General features: G+C 32.7%; 2 protein-coding genes across 2 annotated transcripts in view; both read left to right on the forward strand.

Moving 5' to 3' along the window:
* The window catches only part of LOC126914656 (zinc finger MIZ domain-containing protein 1), a 28216-nt gene extending 12067 nt beyond the window's left edge, over positions 1-16149 (forward strand). The window contains exons 2-10 of the mRNA XM_050718868.1: positions 8239-8521; positions 8678-9001; positions 9336-9975; positions 10069-10415; positions 10503-10688; positions 10767-10909; positions 11000-11492; positions 11578-11811; positions 11897-16149. Of these exons, the coding sequence (XP_050574825.1) occupies positions 8432-8521; positions 8678-9001; positions 9336-9975; positions 10069-10415; positions 10503-10688; positions 10767-10909; positions 11000-11492; positions 11578-11811; positions 11897-12034 (2595 nt within the window). The 5' untranslated portion in view covers positions 8239-8431 and the 3' untranslated portion in view covers positions 12035-16149. The remainder of the gene's footprint in view (positions 1-8238; positions 8522-8677; positions 9002-9335; positions 9976-10068; positions 10416-10502; positions 10689-10766; positions 10910-10999; positions 11493-11577; positions 11812-11896) is intronic.
* A 156-nt stretch (positions 16150-16305) lies between these two features.
* LOC126914731 (caspase-1-like) lies at positions 16306-21164 on the forward strand. Its single transcript, XM_050719104.1, has 4 exons — positions 16306-17232; positions 17569-17831; positions 17972-18277; positions 18549-21164. Exons 1-4 carry the CDS (start codon positions 17153-17155, stop codon positions 18797-18799), a joined length of 900 nt encoding a protein of 299 aa, XP_050575061.1. The 5' UTR covers positions 16306-17152; the 3' UTR covers positions 18800-21164.
* The last annotated feature ends 64 nt before the right edge of the window (positions 21165-21228 follow it).

Consider the following 21228-nt stretch of genomic DNA (forward strand, 5'->3'; position numbering starts at 1 on the left):
CGATTGTGTCATTTCTTCGCTCGAACGAGTATTTCCGTTCACATTTATCGAAAGAAACGCGGCGATTAAAGATTAGAACGGCGATGCACCAGCAGGATACGTGATGGAAACGATAAATTAATCATAGGGTGGTGAGGTGCACAGCGGCTGTCGTCAAATGAATAACACGCGCAGTAAACTGTGCGCACGTGCTCGCCTCAAGTTGCAAATCGACGTTGCTGCGAAAACTTTGCCGATGGAGAGAAACCTCGTCAAGCTCTCTCTAAGACGTTTAAAACGTCTTCTGTCGTTCGACCTTTTCCCGAGGCACTGTGAAAAATCTATTCCATCGAAATGCCACGAGCATTTGTTGCGAATGACAGAATCTTCTCATAGACAGCCTAGTAGATGAGAAATCCTCTCTCGGCCGGTCGATGAGCCCGGTGAAGAGCTACGTGCCGTGGGCACGTTTACTGCAAGCTGATATTGTTATTTCACAAATCATTTTAGCTATCGTTGCTGCTGCATATGCGATTCTCATTAAATTCTTGTAATTTGTTCGAAATTCTCAGAAATACACGAAAGACGTAACCTTTTTCATATTTCATCTTTTTTTGTACGTCCGAGGCTTCAGCATTGCATCAATAAGTCGTCACGCAATTCTAAGAATTTTTTTAAGTTTTCTTCCCCATTGCATAATTAGTGATGTAATGTGTTCGTTTCCATCTTTTCTTGTTTTCTCTTTAGTTACTACAAACCAAAAAAAAAAAAAAAAAGAAAATAAAAATCAATATGATAATGAGATCGAAATATCATGATAGCCAGTGAGAATAAAAAGAATACGCAAAAGTTTTGAAAAAAGAGACGCCGCGACGCAGAGGTGTTATTATTTCTCCTGTAGATACGATTCGAATTGCATAATTAGTATTTGCACGATAAATATACCGGAATGGAGGACAAAGACGTTTAGAGTGCAGGTATTTTACGAAGTATGCTAAGTGAAGGAGCTAAGTGGACGAAGTATGATTCGCTGTAGAAAACTGGTCTCTATATTCGTAATTCATTTTATGTATTGAATAATTCTAAATATGAAAAAGCATACATCTTTCATTTTTTTCTCTAATTACATTCAAACATATAATGCATCATTTGCATGTCACTAATGTTTCACTTTTTCCCACTATGAGCTTCTTGCACGTCGTGACTAATTTCAGTCGATATTGTTGTACGACAGAAGATAACGAACATTTACGATAGTAACGCGAGTTTTCATTAGGTGACGGATACGTGTCAAATCTGATATGAAATTTAGTTTCCTTCTCGCAACCTCGATTTTTCTGTAATTTACCATCTGCGATGCTTTCTATTCTACGCTGCATGATTCTTACTAAAATTATTCATAAATCAATTCAATTATTATAATTCCATTTTCTACAATTCTTATAACCTATACTATGGTATAACCTTCAACAACAAAGACTCGTAAATATCAGGATGACTTTTACGAGCGTAATCAGAATAATTTCTGTCTCTATCCGGCGAACAAAAGACGCGAGGTTTTCCGCGAAAATGCTTTTGTCTCCGCGATTCACACCGAAAATAACGATACGCGATGCAACGGTCGAGATCAAAGCCCTCTGTGCGTCCCTCCTTTCTGTCCTCCCTTGTCTCGACCCACTGTCACCATACGAGACTTCTCTCCACATAGGAGAAAGAGAGAGAAAAAAAGAAGGAATTCCTCCCACGATTCTCTGAGCGAGTCGACCTCGGACACACGCTCTTGTTTACGTGTCGCAGGCTTGGCGCGGCGGTCTGAACGCTCTCGAGACTCTCGAATCCTTGTTCCCATCCTCCTTCTCTCTACTTGTGTCCTGATTTTAGTGAAGTGTTGCGATCGGCATCCGGCGTATTCGTTTTTTGTCCTCCTTACTCCCGCGCACGCGCGTTCGCTGGTATCTTTGTCATTCGCCTTAAAGGTGCGTTTAGACTGGTTCAACGGGCGCGATACGTGATTTGATAGGCTAGTTCTATGCGCTCTTGTCGGGCGAAACTTTCTTTCTGTACATGAAACTTTCATTCGATACATGCTGGTGATATCGATCACAATTAATCGCGATTGCTCGTTTAACATTTCGTTCGATAGGGATTTTGATGCTTTAAGAGTTTGGAAGAATGTCATTGGAATTACATTCTAAAGGGAATTTTTAATGATTTATATTGTACAGCAAATTCCAGGTATTAAATGTGAGAGTGTAGAATAAAAATTTGTATTGTTCATAGCAAAATTTCGTTGAAATAGTTGATATGAAAATTAAACTTTTTATTTTCATTCAAATTACGTCATATTAAAGTTATGTATTCTAAAGGTATGTTATTCTAAAGTCACTTCGTGAAATTAAAAAAATAGTTTTTTTTTAATTAATGAGGAATTAATGTAGCAAAAATTTCTTGCTTTCAGCTTATAATGGCATAGATCAACAAGTTCGAAGAAGATGTAGTTTTTTTTACGTTGTCCTTTTAAGTCATGCATCTATCTAAGTTCTTTTTTCATTTTCTTATAAATTTCTTAGGGAACCATTAAGTTTTAAATTCGTCCATTTACCAGTTATTTTAGACACATCAACGTATAATTATAAATAAAGATCGTCGTAAACGATAACGATGATCGAAACTGGATTTATTAAGGCGAGATTCATATACGAGTTCACGAGTGTACCAAGTGAGGAGAACGTGGCTATTATATGTCGACGCGCGACGACCGTGAGAGGCCCATTTTATCTCGTACAAGGATTCCTCGCTCGATATTATTCGCCTCCACCTCGATACGCATCGCCAGTATTAGTCGCCTCCTCAGTTTCTGTAAATGGGGAAACAGCCTTTAGGCCAGTCCCCATGAATATGCGAACGATTTCGAAATAATGGTTAATTATTTTACACTAGAACGATATAGTATAAAAAATTATTTAAAAAGATAAGATGATTTCTATAAGATATTAAATTGGTATCTTGAGTAAGAATTTATACATAATTAATATCATATTTAAAATTATAATATTATGGAAAATTTTGAGAAAGATACTTTGGATTTGATATTCAAAAATATTAATTTCTCTTGGTCTACATTGAAAGATAATTAAATTTTTGTAGAATGAAACACTGTTTCGTCCTTAGTTTCAAGAATAATAGTATTACTTTTTAATCACTTTTACCCTTTTCGCATTATATAGATATTCTTTCAGAGACTGCTTCTATATTTCTAAAAGCGGCATTGACCCACTTATAACATTTTTTTTAAATTACATTGTATTAAGGACTCTGTTGTACCTTTTATTGCTAAATTTTTATATTTCCAAGGACCTTAGAAGAACACAGTTATATATCTTTCTTTTTGTAAAATACCATAAATTGTAGTACAAACATATTTAATAAAACAATTCGAAAAGGCTTTCTCTCTCTCTCTCTCTCTCTCTCTCTCTCTCTCTGTCCAAAAGATATGGATAAAGGTATCTAAATAAAATATTTTCCTGGCGAAAATTTTGAATTAATTAATAATCTCAAATTAAACACTTCGAAGTGCGTTAATAAACGGTGATTTAATACGCTTCGTATTCGGTTTCCCGCTAGGCGTTGCACTCGCACCCGTCTGGACTTCTCGTTTTTGCCATGTTACATCCTCTTTTAAACACGCCATCTAACGAATCACGGGCGTTCTGTCGGTTCTTTCTTCCTTTCTTTCTCTCACGCCAGCCGCGCAAGCTGTATATAGGGGCTTTTGTTGCATGCCGAGTGGGCTCTAGTTGACGAAATATTGACATCCGAGAATAGAAACCCGTTGCAGGCTTTACAGAGGGGCCCACCCCGCCCCGATTGCCGTTCAACTGGGAAGACAGAAGGGGCAAAGGAATATACGGTCAGGATAAGGGAGAACAGAGAGCGTCGAAGGGAAAAGGCATCCGTTCGATGGGGGTTTCCCTCTCTTTCGCCCTCTGTCTTTTTCTTGCGCACCCTTTTACCGTCTTTCCCTCTCATTCTTTCTCCCTCATTTTTTTCTCTGAGTTGCATTCAGCACAAATTTAAAGGGGGTGGGACGTAGATGACGTCAACCTTCAAAATGCTCCCTGTACGTGCTATATCTGAACGTAAGTACGTTACGGGTACATGTACATACAGGGTGTCTTGGAAATCTAATACAACACAATAACGCATGGTGAACAAAGAAAAAGATTCAGGGAGTAGTATTACTCACGATCGTAATGCGTTAATGGTATTACCTGTTTATCATTACGCATGAAGATGTGTTCCTTAAGGAATTCACTCTTGGCTGTTGTACCGATGTAGTTTCTGCGACAGTGTTAATTATAATCGACTACATGCACGCTATGTATTTACACTGGTATATTGAACTACGTTCAACAGAATTTTACAACTTATGGAAAGATTTGGACCGTAACTCCTAGAATAATATGGAAATGTTTAGCTTAGAAATGAAACATACGTTATAGTCATGACATTCTTAATTTGCGCATGTTATTTGTTATTAATGCATTATGCGATAAAACGAGAAATCTGACAGTTCTGACAATTGTTTTCCACGATACGTGAAGACGTAAAAAAGTTAAAAAGGAAGTTCAGTTTTTAGCAATGTTTTTAGCAGTGTAGGATACTTATAAAAATATATTAGAACGATAATTTTCTGACGACTCGATACAACTGTTTCATGTAATAACAATCTTTTTGTTTTGACAATGTCTTTCAATAAATTTCTTTTTCTTTCTTTTTTCTTTTTTTTATGAACAATGAACACCCCATATACTAACACATATGTATAATGCATATATACACATAAACGATACTATAGGTTCCTCTACTGGCGGCGTATTGAATTCGACCGAGAGGCTATTATTCGAAATTTGTTTTTGTTCGATGTGCCATAATCGCGTCTGGAGGACACCGTACACGGGGAGAACACTCTTTTTCGTTTTAGTTGGCGAGAGGAGGCGCCCCTCTTCCGTTGACTTTGAAAACCACTAGGGTTAAGTGAGCGCGAAAAAAATTATTTAGCAAATGATTAACGAGATATTTATAACGCCTGTTTTTATTCTAATTCTTTTAACAGTCGAGGACGTTCCTTTCGTTTACCGATTGTAATGTTTTTATTCGATGTGACAATGAAAATAACATTCGTAATAATACTCTATCGTATTAAACAATGATGTAACCTTAAGTTGCCTTTAAATTTATATATCTGAAAATATAAAGATTTCGAACAGTTGAGTATTTTTAGCATATTTATGAGTTTTAAATAATCTTCAACATTGTTATAGAAAGGTAAAATTATATTATTGTATCACTTTAAAGATAAGAAAATGGCAAACATTATTTCTATAACTTTCAATTAGTAATTTATCATCGTTCCATATGCTAAAATGTAAAATCGTTATCTTATAACTCAGAGTAGAAACAAATGTCTATAAATTGGTATCTTATCAAATCGACCGATTGCTCACTCCATAAGTGACTCTATCAAAGTTAAATTCAAGGTTAGCAATGTATAAACGTAATTTGCGCTACCAAAATACTGATTTTAACCAAGATATAAGATCTTTTATTATTTGTACATACGTAAAACTTTGTACTTGCAATATTGCATTCTTTTCATAGTAATAGTAATAACAATAAAATATTACACGCTTTAAACATTTATTAATAATTATTAAAAATCATACATTTATAAAAAAGTTAGTTTAATAATAGTTAAAAATTGATGTATACAATTTTCATTATTATTATTTATTTATTTATTATGAATTGCCAGTATTCAAGGCGTACCTCAATGCGTATTCTTCATTTTTTATACTTTATTCTATATTGAATTGCGAATGTTCGAAGCGTACCTTATTTCATGAAAAAAAGCTGCGCAGATGGCGCCACTTAGATCGATGAACGCGCGAAAGTAATCTATCCGTTTAAATTCGTATTCGATCGAAAATGTTCGAACGCTTTAAGCGATAAAATTAAAGGGCACGGGTGTCTGTGCTTTTGCGCAGAATTACCAGTCGTTTTATAGAATTTCCACGAGCATGCGCAAGAATCTGGACGTGCACGTGGTAATGCGATATCGCAAAAGATACGCTACGATACACACGGTGCACTCTTTCATGTGGCTCCACGAGTTTCGAACATCATGCAGAACAATGGTCATCATATACCCTTGTTCATGAGTTCTTTTACATCTCTAAGTAGTTTTCCCTCGTGTATCGTCGCAGTTTCAAGTTAAATTTCTTTACAATAGCACGATCTACTAAAGAGCCGTATTTCCTCGCCTGTGTAGCGCAACTTGAACGCCACATAGGCGTTTTATTTAGAATCTCTACTATCCTTTTAATAAACATCGATTACTCGTAGACAATAGTACCGTAATTCTTTAGAAATGAATACTTACTTCAGTTATCACAAAGAAATAATACATTAAAAAGCAAAAATACAAAGAATAACAATTAAAAATATTCAGCATGAGTACGAGTTCTATGATTGGACACGAACAATTCATCAAATATATCTGCATTAGTAATACGATATGTTATCAAACAGTAGCAATGATAAATATGACCGTGATAAACAATATTTCATGGAAATGAATTGAATAAATTTGTTGATCCTGAGCGATATTTCCGTTTACAGAGAAAATTCGCGGTACCTACCACCGAGATTTTTTCCATCTGGGTATCGTACAAGTCGAAAATGATCGTGCAAAGCGCGTTGGATCCCTTGCCGGGACACGATTGCACCGGCAAGCGGTGTTTGTAGCAGAACGGTATTATAAGCGCAGAGAGCAGCAGTGTGTGAATAGTGAGCACGTGCATTTCCCACAGAAAACCAATAGGGGCCTTGGCCAGCTGGGAATATGAACGGTGCGCACAGGGTTCGGTCTTTCGATCTTTTGGGGTATGCACGTCTCAAAACGAGGACAGAAACGAGAAGGAAGGCTACTCGAAAGAACGAACAATGTTCGGAGCTTGTATCGATAGAAGGGATACGACAAAGCGTCTAACTTCCTTTCCTATATCTTATATGTAATTCTGAAAGATGAGAAAAGGCATGAGAGCGCTGCTAACAAGTAAATCGATTTTTAGAAGAGAAGTAGAAGACGTTAGAAAAATTCAAGAAGACTTCAGCTTCGTTCTTATCATTTTTTCTCTCTTCATGAGTTTGCTTTCGTCTTTTGTTTTTAAGTAAAAAATAATAACAGATTGAACATTTTAAAGAAATTATTTAAAGCAATGTTATGGAACTAGTGTGCTTGGTTATTTGTTCTTTGTTTTTCCCATTTCTTTTTTTTTCCTTTTCCTCCTTTTTACAGTCGTGATAAGAGTTTTACGTGCTAGTTTAAGCAAGCCGAGATAACTCTATCTGGAAGATTGTAATGCACCCAATAACGAATGCATTTTTTCATATTTCCATTTTGCGATTGTTGAAAACGCTTTAAAGGCTTTTGGAATGTTGTAAATCTTAAGATTAAACATTTTAAGATTAACGATTGCGATGATTATTGATCTATAAAGTACAGTAAAAATTATCGATAATGGCGTGGCCCGAATAGTAACCACGCGATGCGCGATTTAAGTTGTCGACCTTCTTAAATAATTCAACGATCATGAATAACTCACATATATTATTGCTGCATCGCGGAAAATAGAGAACGTTACAATACAATCGATTGCTCGTACAGAATAGTTGGAACATGAATCTGACCTACAAAGAGATATCTGTATTGCACCCGTATCGACCATTTACTCTTTAACCAAATTTATTTAACTAATATTACACATCTGTAGTTAATATCTTACCTTATGAATCCTTAATCTTTTAAGGACAAATATGCCAAAATTTAAGTAACCACTATATTTTCCAATACATTTATTTAATGCATGTTTGTATTTTAACGAAGAGAAGTACAATAATACTCGTTTAAATATTAATAGGGATTTTGCTAAATTTCAAATTAGCCTCATAAGATCAGTGTCTCGAGCTCAATCTAATCTAAAATTAATGGAGAGAACAATAAACAGATATAACAAGAGTAAACGAGAAATATTGTTTTTATCTTTTCTCTTTTCCTTGTAAATGGACCGCTACCAGTTTCGTGAGAATTACGATTTATTTGATCTTCTATTTGGAATTTAAACACTACTGTACATATATAGAACTCATCGAATATAATTTCCATTAGAAGTAACATTTTTTTCTTATCTTTTGCAGTAGCATCCCGGTTTTCGTTGAAACGCCTATATCACGCGACACAAGTTTGTCGTTTTCGTTGGAACTAGCTTCAAGAAAACCATCAACAACGGCGGCAATCGGCGTTGGGGTGCAGCCCGTGTTATCATCCAGCTATCATAACACGGTGCCACCCCAGAACGGGGGTGGTGGTTCGACATTTAGTGCCGCGGCGATGGTGGCAGCTGCCACCGCTACGGCCACCGCCACTGCTAGCGTGGTGGCCATGCAGGACCGCCAAGACATCCCCTCTCAATTTAATCAGGTACCATTTTTTCCCCTTTTATATTTGCTCTTCTGGAACTACGCGACCGACTCTTATCTTCAATTATCTTCTTTAGTCTTTTTTTTATCTTCACATAAAAATTAGCTTATTTTAAAAGAGAAATTGTTTAAGTAACGTATTATATGTTGATTACAGATGCAGAGCCAACATGGAATACCCCATCAAACTTACAACGCTGGGTACGCCCAAAGAGGACCAATGGCCGGAATGGGGCCAGTCGGGATGAGCAACTTTAATAGCATGGGCACGATGAGCCCAATGCACTCTATGAATTCCATGAATTCGATGAACAGTATGAATGGCATGAACTCGATGAATCCTATGTCGATGGGTGGTATGAACGGTATGAATGGTATAAACGGAATGACCCCCATGAGCTCTATGAGTAACATGGGTAATATGGGCATGAACAATATGATGGGACCTAACAACATGCAAATGAACAAAATGAGCATACAAGTACGTGAAGTATCGAATTCATTTTCATTCATGATTCAAACGCTTAAAACAAAAATGGACTAAACTACATACTCTTTTGGATATAAATTTGTAAGCTGTATTAATTATACAAGAGGTGAAGAATTCATTTTATTTCTATTACGTGTTCACATCTATTGTAGACAGAAAATTACTGAGTTTGTTGAGTATTGGAGTTAGTCCACTTTTGCTCTCAATATCTTAATTCTCCTTTTATTATCTCAGATTTATGGTAGAATGCTATTATTCAGCAAATAGTAGAGTACGTATTTTTTAATGCTCTTGACTTATGACTTATATTACCATATATTTTCAGGCTCAACCTCATCAAGGCTATCCAAGGAGACTAGCGCCTTATCCAAACCCCGCGATGCATATGGCGCAAAAGAGGCAACAGGGCCCGTACGCGGGTCCTAACCCGGCTGCAATGCAGCCAGCCTTCAGCGGCATGTCGTCGTCACAGTATCCGACCAATTACCCTAGTGCAGCGAGACCGAATTTTCAACCTCAATACCAACCTATGCAGAGTATGAATCCGTCGGCTGCTGGCTTTGGACCTAACTCTATGATACGGAGTAATAATATGAGGCAAACTGCGCCTTCATATAACACCGCTAATCAGGCTACTAGTAACCAATATTACGGTAGTAACGGTATACCGGTTAGTATGGGACCTACGACGGTTGGAAATCAATTCGTTGGTCATCAACCAAACTCAGGATACGCCGGTAGCGCGTCTTCATATGGTGCAACTGGTGCTGCAACCAGTCAATATCAACAAGATGTTGCATCGATGAGAACGACAGGCGCGGGGAACTTAAATTACCAACACAGTCCTATTCCCGGTAATCCGACTCCGCCATTGACACCAGCCACCAGTATGCCTCCTTACATCAGTCCGAATCCGGATATTAAGCCTAATTTCAACGAAATGAAATCACCGGTTAATATTCAGAGTAAGTTAAATTCATACTTTGATCATATGTTTAAAATTAGTATATTAAAATAGAATGGAGCATCAATAACTAATATTTTCCCGTTTTGTATAGAGGATGATGAGTTAAGATTAACATTCCCCGTGAGGGATGGCATTATTCTTCCACCCTTCCGCTTAGAACATAATCTGGCTGTAAGCAATCATGTTTTCCAACTGAAATCCACGGTACATCAAACGTTGATGTGGCGATCTGACCTGGAACTGCAACTCAAGTGTTTCCATCATGAGGATAGGCAAATGAACACGAATTGGCCAGCGAGCGTGCAAGTTTCTGTAAACGCTACGCCGTTAGTTATTGATCGTGGTGAGAATAAAACATCTCATAAGCCTTTATACCTGAAAGATGTTTGTCAACCTGGAAGAAACACGATACAAATTACTGTATCGGCATGTTGTTGTGTAAGTTTGTTTTATCGTTATATGCTCACAATCTTAAAATTTAATTTTTACATGCGGTAAAATGAATTTCTTTCTTTTTATTTGCAGTCTCATTTGTTCGTGCTTCAATTAGTTCATCGACCAAGTGTGAGAAGCGTACTTCATGGCTTGTTACGTAAAAGGCTACTAACGGCAGAGCATTGTATTACTAAAATTAAACGGAATTTCAATAATACTATTTCAAATAACGGTATACAGTCGGAAAAAGATGTCGTAGAACAAACAGCGCTTAAGGTAGATATTTAACACCATATTTAACATATTACATTTATGTTTTTTATTATATTTATCATGCAAATTATTTTATTACAGGTATCCTTAAAATGTCCTATTACTTTTAAACGTATTACACTGCCAGCTAGAGGACACGACTGTAAACACATTCAATGCTTCGATTTGGAGTCATACCTACAGCTAAATTGTGAACGAGGCGCTTGGCGATGTCCTGTATGCTCGTAAGTAATGTTTTAACAATTTTCTCTTCGATTATAAAACTAAACGCATTTCGTTCAAGTTTCACATAATCTTTTTTTTATTATATATAGAAAACCTGCACAATTAGAAGGTTTAGAAGTTGATCAATATATGTGGGGAATTTTGAGCACTCTAAACACTGCAGAAGTAGAAGAAGTTACGATAGATTCGATGGCTAATTGGAAACCAGCAAAGAATTTAACTACTGGTATAAAATCTGAAGAAGAAAATGATTGTAAGAGAATGACAAAGGCAATGTCACCTGGAAGTATGAACATGCCTACTATGAATAATTGGGATATGAATCAAGCAATGAGTCCGTATATACCACCTGATATGAGTAGCATCGTAAGCGGCTCTATGATGAATAATACACCAACCACGTACGGAAATAATAACATCAATCATCGGAATTCGTCGGGAGGATCTTTCGATATTAATTCCGGAGCGAACACGAATACCAATAATGATTACACTAATGGAACTGGGCCTCTTTCGCACTTAAATGAATCGGTGAACTCTCTAGATCCTCTTAATGCTATGGAAAAATCCCTCAACGATCAAGTATGTTCTAAGCTCAGAATTATTCTATAACTATATATAATCTTTCATAGATCATTTGTTAAATATTTTGTTCTTATTTTTACAGATGCCCCACACACCTCATACACCTCATACTCCTCACACACCACACACACCAGGTGGTGGAAACAGTGGTCCACCAAGTGTTCCTCCTGCATCCCAAGAATCCACTGGGAACCTCAACACATCTGGTAATACGAATACAAACATAACCAACGATACTGCAGATATACCATCAGATTTAAATTTTGACCCAGCTGCGGTAATAGATGGCGAGGGTACAGGTCAAGAAGCATTGAATGTAAGTAATAATCTACATTTTCTTAATATTTAAAGTATTTTTATATGTTTGTGTGATATTTATTTCTTATTATGTTATGTTGTAGCTCTTGCCAGATAATGTTGTGGATCCAATGGAATTACTTTCATATCTAGATCCACCAGATCTGAATACCCCCCCCAGCAGCGGCGCTAGCAGTGGTAACCCCTCATCAAGTGATGATATATTAGCACTTTTTGAATAAAGATAACGGGTACGTCGTAAGAGAAATAATCAAATTGCGACCCTGACATTAAGAAAGAAAACTATATCGGCAGGTTTACATCCTACTACAAATATATTTCTAATCGAATGAAAATACTTGTAGTGAGCAATTTCAAAAACGTATTGGGGTCACTGTTGGGTGCTCTCACCTAATTCAATGGTACAAAAAATCTTAGCTCTAATTATAATATTCCTATCAACAAAGTTAGGGCATATTATTAGATTTAAAAACGATGACTTTTAATTAATAGGCGAAACAAAGCACCACGTTGTAGTGTGCTTGTTTGTAAAGATGTTATTGCATGGATTATGTTTAGTCCTTTGATATTGGAAATATATATTTCCAATAGTAACGCGTTCTATAACATTGTGCCGGGCATATGTTCCAGAACTAATCATCGCAAATATACCACAATTATATTAATTGTGTTCAAAAAACAATGGTAATCCAATTTTTTAATATTGAATATAGAATAATGTTTTGCACAAAGGGTTTTACATATATATTAATATTATGGAAAAATGTTCATCTGATACAATAAATGTGCAATACGATCAACATATTTACATATGTACATTTTATACACATTACCATTTATCTATTTTTTCATTCCAAAATAAGTTTTTATAGAGACAATATTCAGGAAATTTACCACAGGATATAGAATTAATTAATATTATGTTTGGTACAATAAATTGATAACCTTTTATTAATAGATTTTAAAAAATCGTATAGCACATTTATACAATTTTATATTGAAAACGTGGACTTCTGAGGTTAATGTGTACATAACATTGGAATATGATTTTAGAAACCTTATATTAACATGTCATTGAAAATTAAACTAATATTAATAAATTTATGATTTTGGAATATTTGCTTGACAAAATGTGCTGTGGTATTTCAAAGACTTCACTTTGAAGCTTTCCCTGCAATACAATCTTTACCTCAGAACCGGTCTACTCGCATTCAAGGCTATGATGGACCTACATCACAACAGAATTACGATTGTACAGTAACTTTTGTAAATAAGTTTTAATCGAAAAAAAAAAAATAGGTAAGACATTCATCTGTTGTGAATTACCCTGCTTATTGATGGATATAGCGCATATAGTGTTCCTTTCCTTTAGATTAGATGATTAGTGACAACAGATGAAACAGAATCGAGGGCATATCGGGCTTCACACTGGGAATTATATTTGGTATGGTGTATCTCTTGAGCTTTTAAAAGAAATATGTAATTCAGAAATATTTAAGTTACGCCGGATGAAATATATTACTTCGCTTTTTAAGCAAATAATTTTTATTTAAAAATCTATACATTGATATTGAATTTATTGGCGAAATGTTACTTACATTGTTACTTTGATAAATATTATGTATATAAATTTAACAAACAAAAAGAGAAAATACATAGGAAAATTTCTTACTTTTTTTTTTAAATGATAGAAATTTTTCAAATTTTTTTGAAGAAATTTATCAAGATGTAATAATGAAACACATAATCGATGAAAATAACAAGATATTTTTATAACACAAAATCTCTAAAGATACATCAAAACCTATATACCTACATATACATATGTTTATATATATAGGATTTATTTTCACATTTTAATATAGAATTATATTAATAATTATGTTAATAAAAACAAATGTATCATTTTAGTTATTATTTTTATTAAAAGCAGGAGAAACTTTGTAATATTAAAACAATTAGATTAACATTGACCTAAGTTTATATAAAAGGAAAGACAGGTAATAAATTATATTACACCAAATGTTTAGATGGAATCAACTTTTACATGGAATCAGTATTAGAAAATAAATTCTATATAACAGAATTAGCACAAATTCTCAAAGGAACTGATTTTTCGTTCAACGAAACTTCAGATTACGATTATATGTATATAACACTACTGCCAGAGTGAAACCGCCCATGGCCCCCAGCTTGTGTAGTAGTTATGACATTTATATCTTTTGTGATTTGAAAAGAAGATATACTTACAATGATTCATGTAGGTTATACAAATTTTATATAAAAATGTATTTATATTCCAGTGTGCAACAATAGCGCACACTGACGGATTAGATGCGGTCAAGTTTCTATTCATATAAATATTATAATATTATTAAAAATAGGATAATAATAATACTTACATTAAGCGAGATTATTGTATATTACTTGTATATATGATAAATAGATTAATAATATAAGAAAAGTGGCAAATACTTATTGGCCAGTTATAATAGTAAAATAATTATCTTATTTCTCAGAACCAAAACATACAAGCGTTGTATGAGAATACTTTAAAACTAGAAAATATAACATGTAAATGGATACAGGATAATAACAGTTCAAATACTGCACTGTTATTTCTAATAGAATTATTACTTACTTATTAAAGACATAATTATCAAAAAAAGTTTATTCAAATTGTAAGCTTTACTTAGGATTGCCAGAAAGTAGGCACATGCAACGTTGTTGCAATTGTATATAGGCAATGTCTACCTATACCTACTGAATAATATCCTAAAATACATGATACACGGTCTTGGTTTACAAGTTGTAGAGCTTTATAAATATCTGCACAAAATTATAAGTTTTCGTGAAAATATTAGAAAGAGTAAAATGTTAAAAGAGAATCAAAGCTTACTGTATTATTATTGACTAATTTTTAACAATTAAGTCATATACTTCCTGATAAATTTTGCTCATCTAAAAATGAATAATTTTATGAAAAAATTTTATGAAAACTGAAAAGATCTAACTTTTAGAAAGAAATATTACTAGTAAATAATAGAGATCACATTTTAAATCTTGAATATGGAACATTAAATTACCTATTTGCAATATCGTTTAAATTCAGTTCAGATTATTATAAGTCTCTACAACTTAATGATTATATACCTATTTATCTATTGTTAGGAGGCCTATGATTTGATCCTACAGTGCGCCACTGAAAACTTAAATGATCAAATGTCATGTGTGTTGTTTTGTCCAAGACCTGAAAACTTCATTAAAAAAATAAAATATTTTCATGTAATATGACACAGCTGTACCTACTTATGGCACATTGAACATATTCAATGGATCCAACAAAGCTTTAGAGCTTGTTGATAAGCATTTAAGAATAATTAATAATTTCATTTTGTTGTTAAGTTACAATGCGTATTATTTTAAATTTATTAAAAATTTAATGTAGCTTAGATGATCAGTTTTAAATACTATATAACATTTATAGATATTCATAACTTTTTATTATCCACGAAAACTGGACATGGACCAAACTTTGATTATACGCGGGATTTATAGAAATCGATAAATTTCGGAAATAATAAGTGTTCGTATATTTTGAGTATCTAAAAACATTAAAAGCTGTGCAGATTGCTTTAACATAATTTCACATATTTAACAATAAGACAAATGTGTTTTAAGCATTGCCAAAGAGAATAAAAATTGAAACTATAAAATAACCCAACGAACTTAGTTTACATACAAGATTATACTTTTGGTAGAATAAGAAACGGTCACAAGTTTACTAGTCTGCAATTAGAATTAACGATTTCTCGTCTTTGGATAGGTATTCCGCCCCATTGTAGTAAAAGTTAATGTTATAATACGATAAATACAAGCATAAGTTAAATAATTTAATTGATTAAAATAGTGATTTAGAGGTGGAAAAATGTCAAGTTCCTCTTTAAATCAGTAAATTATGTGGCTCGACTTTTATTCTACCAGTAACAATGTTTTTATATCAATAAGATTTTTATAAATCTACTTGCGATTACTACCCGAAATTTTTCATAAATCATTCAAAAATTTCCTAGATAAGTCATAATGATGTTACATTAATCGATACACAAAATATACGTATTTATCATAGTCGCCATAAGTGATTGGTACAGGTTTGTGTAAAAATAAAAAGTAATACAAAAAGTGTACGTTACGAAAAAAAACACTGATATCATTGGTTACATTCATGTAAAAAATTTTAATACACAAAGACCAGTTTATAATATGTATGACAGACACCGCATTGTTTCTCGATAACAGTTAGAAACATTCAATAAAAAAGTCATAAAATATTGAACACTTGTACCATTCTTAGATCAATTTTCCTACAGTTCAATTTATCAAAAGAAATATATTTTAAAGATAATATTGTCGCGGTAAAATATAAATTGTTGAACAAACGAAAATCATTGTTGTATTCATACAACATATTCAATAAAATAGTTAGCATTAATTTGGCATTAAATAATTTTATTATAATAATTTTATAATAATATAATAATAAATTTATTATAATAATTTAAAACGTTAACCATTTCCGGGTCAAGATAAGACATAACAACATAGTGTTGGAAATATAACTTATAAATTCTTTCCATGAGTATTATTATAAATATAATATCAGCATCAACAGATATCAATTTTCAAAATTGAATCTAGTAAATATTGTTCTATTTTCATTATATTTATTACAACTTTTTATAGAGTATAGTATTTTTCTATGTAATGTATATGAAAAAATACATTAAACATAATGATTTACTTGACATGATTTTTGGACGTTATATTTAACCTTCAAATCTCTTATCATGATGGCACTTGCTTTTGCTTCGAAATGTTTTTATCACGGTCATATAAACAGATCTGACCATGGTCCAGATATTTGCTAGAGAAAGCCACCTGTCTGTCGAGTCGAAAAATGTTAAGATGGCGAGGAAGAATAGCTCTCCTTTTGCAGAGCAGATACAGATGAGTGGAGTGTCGCTGCTGTGCCTGAGGTGTTTATAATACCTACGTGTATATATAAATATATATATATGTATATTTTACGCATGCGTAGAACAAGACCTTTTCTTGCCCTCCATCTTGATTTTCTTCAACTCAGGAAACGGACGGTTTCATCATTATGGTTTCTGTATAAGAATTTTCAGATCTGTATCTGTAGTTTCTATGTTTGTTTGTAGTAGTGTGTAGTAACTGACAGTATATGAGTCACGACGCGCGCTGTAGCGCGCCATTATACTCTATTCTTCTATAAACTGCATTATTTGCTGTGAAAACTATTTTCAAAGTAAAAAACGATGTACTCAACAGAAAGTGATAATATAAACAATAGTAACAAATATAGTGATGATGTCGCAGATGCGTTGGTATTTTCGGGGTAAGATTTAATGCATCATGTACACATAATTAATCGTACAATGTATCCCAATAATACAATCACTCTGATATATTTTCGTTCTTTTTATATTGTATATTGATAGATGTTATTTATTTGCATGAAATTCTGAATTGTAAGAAAATATTTATTCCTAGAGTTAATTATAAACAATTTTATTTTATTATGAATTCAATTTTTATTATTTACATTACAATATGTTAATAAAAAAATAATAAAGTGTCCATAAAACAATGAAAATGAATTACAAATCCCGAATAATTTAATTTTGTGTGTAATCAGTTACAATTTTGCATGCCATTTTTTTTTATTTTCCAGAAACAGCGTCAGTCCTCTCAAGGGCCCTTTATTACAAACGGCACCCACAGACCGCTATGCCCCATATTACAACATGAATCATGCAAAACGTGGATTAGCTATTATTTTTAACCATGAATTTTTCACTATTACACATCTTAAACCAAGATGTGGAACAAACGTTGATTGTGAAAATCTTGTCAATACATTTAAAGATCTTGGTTTTGAAGTAAATGATTTTCATAATTACACACATAGAGATATAATGAAAAATTTAGAAAGAGGTACTTGGTTGATGTTTGCCTTTTATAATTTTGAACTTTGTTTTTAATCACAAGAAAAATATGTTTTGGGTTTTGCATGAAGACATATAAATAAAGATGCATTGAATAGACCTTTTCAAGTTATAACTTTTTTTTTACAGTTGCTGACATGGACCATTCTGAACATGATTGCCTAGTTGTAGCTATATTAAGCCATGGAGATTTAGGAATACTTTATGCTCATGATACTTCTTATAAGCCTGACTCCATTTGGTCTCTCTTTACATCTGATAGATGCCCTACGCTTGCTGGCAAACCAAAACTATTTTTTATACAAGCTTGTCAAGGGGATAAATTAGATGCTGGTACAACATTAAAAGAACGTACAGAAACTGATGGTGAATCAGTTACAACATTCCGTATACCATGTCACGCAGATTTTTTAATTGCATACTCCACAATACCAGGTAAATATAACTTCAAGATAAAGTTGATTTTAAATCCATTATATTTTTATTATATTATTAAATATACAATTTATTTGTCTGTTATAAATATAGACATTCAGAATAATATTAAATTGTTTCACTTTCATGATTAAATAATTTAACGATACATGTTGAAAAACTCAGAAATAGTTTTACCTTTTTTTTTTAGAAGAAATTATTTTTACATTTTTATATATCCACAAATTTTTTTCAATTAATATAGTTTAAAAAATATTACTTGTATATATAGGTTATTATTCTTGGAGAAATACTACTCGTGGCTCGTGGTTCATGCAAGCGTTGTGCCTAGAACTACGAAAAAATGGTACTCGTCATGACTTGTTACATTTGCTCACATTTGTTTCTCTGCGAATTGCTGTTGATTTTGAATCCAATACTCCTGATAATATCACAATGCATCAACAAAAACAAATTCCGTGCATTACGTCGATGTTAACTCGTTTAGTAATGTTTACACCTCCTAAAAATAAAATTGTATAGTCGTTTTATGCACGAAAGATTTATGATATATGATATGCTATAAAGTACATATATATATATGTATTTTTTTAATTATAAATAATGATACCTTTCCAAGTAAATGGGTATCGCGTTTTTACATATTTTACATTTTATATCTCATTCTTTTAACATTGTTCTCCGTTGTTGTTAGTTGGGAATGTGTATCTATTATGGGCTCTACAGTCCATAAGGTATAAAAAGTTAACTTTGCCCAGCCAAAGTAAGCATTACATACCGCCATTTGACAAAGTTCAGGGAAAATTGATAGCAATTTTCCTCATATTACAGTGGGTCTTCAAGATTTTCCTCGGACTTCGTCGAGGAGCAGTGTCTAATGTTGACAATAGCCGGTTAAGGTCGACTCCGCATTCTGTACTCTTTACTTCTTCTAATTCCTGTTACTCTCATTTTCATTGTACTCATTTTTTTCTTTCCTCTTCCTTTCTGAAAGATTAATCCCTTGCCATACCATTTAACTCGGAAGAATCCGGGCCCAAACGTTGCGCCCGAATAGTCGGGAAAGGAGTCGAAGCGGTGGAGACAGAGTGTCGGAACTTGCAACATGATATCGTACAACTGAATGCGTAGATAGTCGCGCCCGTGTTTAGAAAAAATACACCATTCGAAACATTCATATTTGGCCCGAGATTAAGACCACGAGCCTGACTCGTGATATTCAGGTTTAATTCAAAATTCTCATCGCGATTCAGACTCGTCAAAGTATGGCAAGGGATTAACATTTTCGTTTCTTCCATGTTTAATTCTATTTTCTTTTTATTGCTTTACCAACTTCAATTTGATATATTATATGTATATTATGTACCTTTATAGCATTAATCATATTGTTATTAGAAGTTCAAAGATAATATTTTACCTGTGCAAATTTCTACTTGATGTGACTTCAATGTAATGCATTTAAATGATAGCATTTATCTTATAAAAACTGCCATTATATATTATGCAATATTTGCACTACAAAACAAAACATTATAGCAATATAAAGTAGATTTTATGCTACATATAAATTTTTGTACTTGTCTAGATTAAGGGATCTTACAAATTTTATATCTTTGTAAGATTGATATTTATAATAGAAATCTACAACGATAAGATCTCAAGCTATAATTTTTAACAGTTTTTAAATTATTAAAAAAGCTGCATAGAATGGATGTAATAGTGGTCATGCAAAAATTTAATACAGTATATTCAAAACCATTATAAGTAAGATATATAATAAGTACAAATGAAAAGTAAAATTAAGACAACAGTGTTAAAACTATAGCTAAAATTGATTGCCTTTGTGATTGCTGCTTTATGAACAAAATTTTATAAGTAATTTATATATGACCTATACAATTTCGACATTATATTTTGAAAAAAACTATTTTTTAACCATTGTAATGCAAAACAACTTAAGAAATATATATTTAATGCCTACTAAATATATTGTACAAAAGTCAGGAGGACAAAATCTGTGTCTTTTCATAACAAGCAATAGTCTAATCTTATCTAAAAAAGAATGAAATATTTTCAAGTTAGTAATAGATAAATATAACTTGCCTGATTAGAGTAGTTGTGATTATATAAGGTGCAATTACAACGAATATTACCTATTGTTAAGAGGATAAATATGAAATAAGCAAGGCAATTTGCATATACTTTTGGAATTGCTGATGCACATAAAGTGTTATGTTGCTTCATAGTTTGAAAAAGGCATTATTAAATAAAGTAGATAAGAATTTAACAAAAAATATTAATATTATGGCAAAAATTACTATATTTGTAATTGAAATGGCATTATTATGATCTATAAAAACATCTAGAAACGTGATATAACAGTCTTTCATAATAAAAGTATGTAATTTTTAAATACTGATTAATGCAATTTACAATATTTAACGTCGCTTTTGATGGTTTGACCACTATGTTTTCATTGGTATGTTTATGTACATGTAATGTAATTAGTAGAAAATATTTTCCTTAAAGGAATATTCTTTATGTTATATGAGATACATTGTTCCTTACTGTTACAATTTTTAGTATAATTTTTCGATATATTATATTTAACAAAGTAGTTGCTCAACAAGATAATGTTACAGATAAGACAATGTTATGGAACTACTTACGATATTTATTATACTATAAATTGTGATAAGTATGCTTTTGCGATACAATTTTTACGCACTTTTACTCCTATTCTATAATCGAAAGTTTTTTAATGTCTTTATGCTATAGCTTTTATAAGTCTTTCATATATATTGTAATTCGTATATTTGCCGAACTTTTATGTACATGAATCTGTATGCAAATGTACAAGATATAATAAAGTTTAAATAAAAAAACAGATGGTGTTTAATATCATAAAATAATTAAAATACTATACTATATATATATTTTAAAAATACATT

This window comes from Bombus affinis, chromosome 3, assembly GCF_024516045.1.
Source record: "Bombus affinis isolate iyBomAffi1 chromosome 3, iyBomAffi1.2, whole genome shotgun sequence".
Classification (NCBI taxonomy): Eukaryota; Metazoa; Arthropoda; class Insecta; order Hymenoptera; family Apidae; genus Bombus; species Bombus affinis.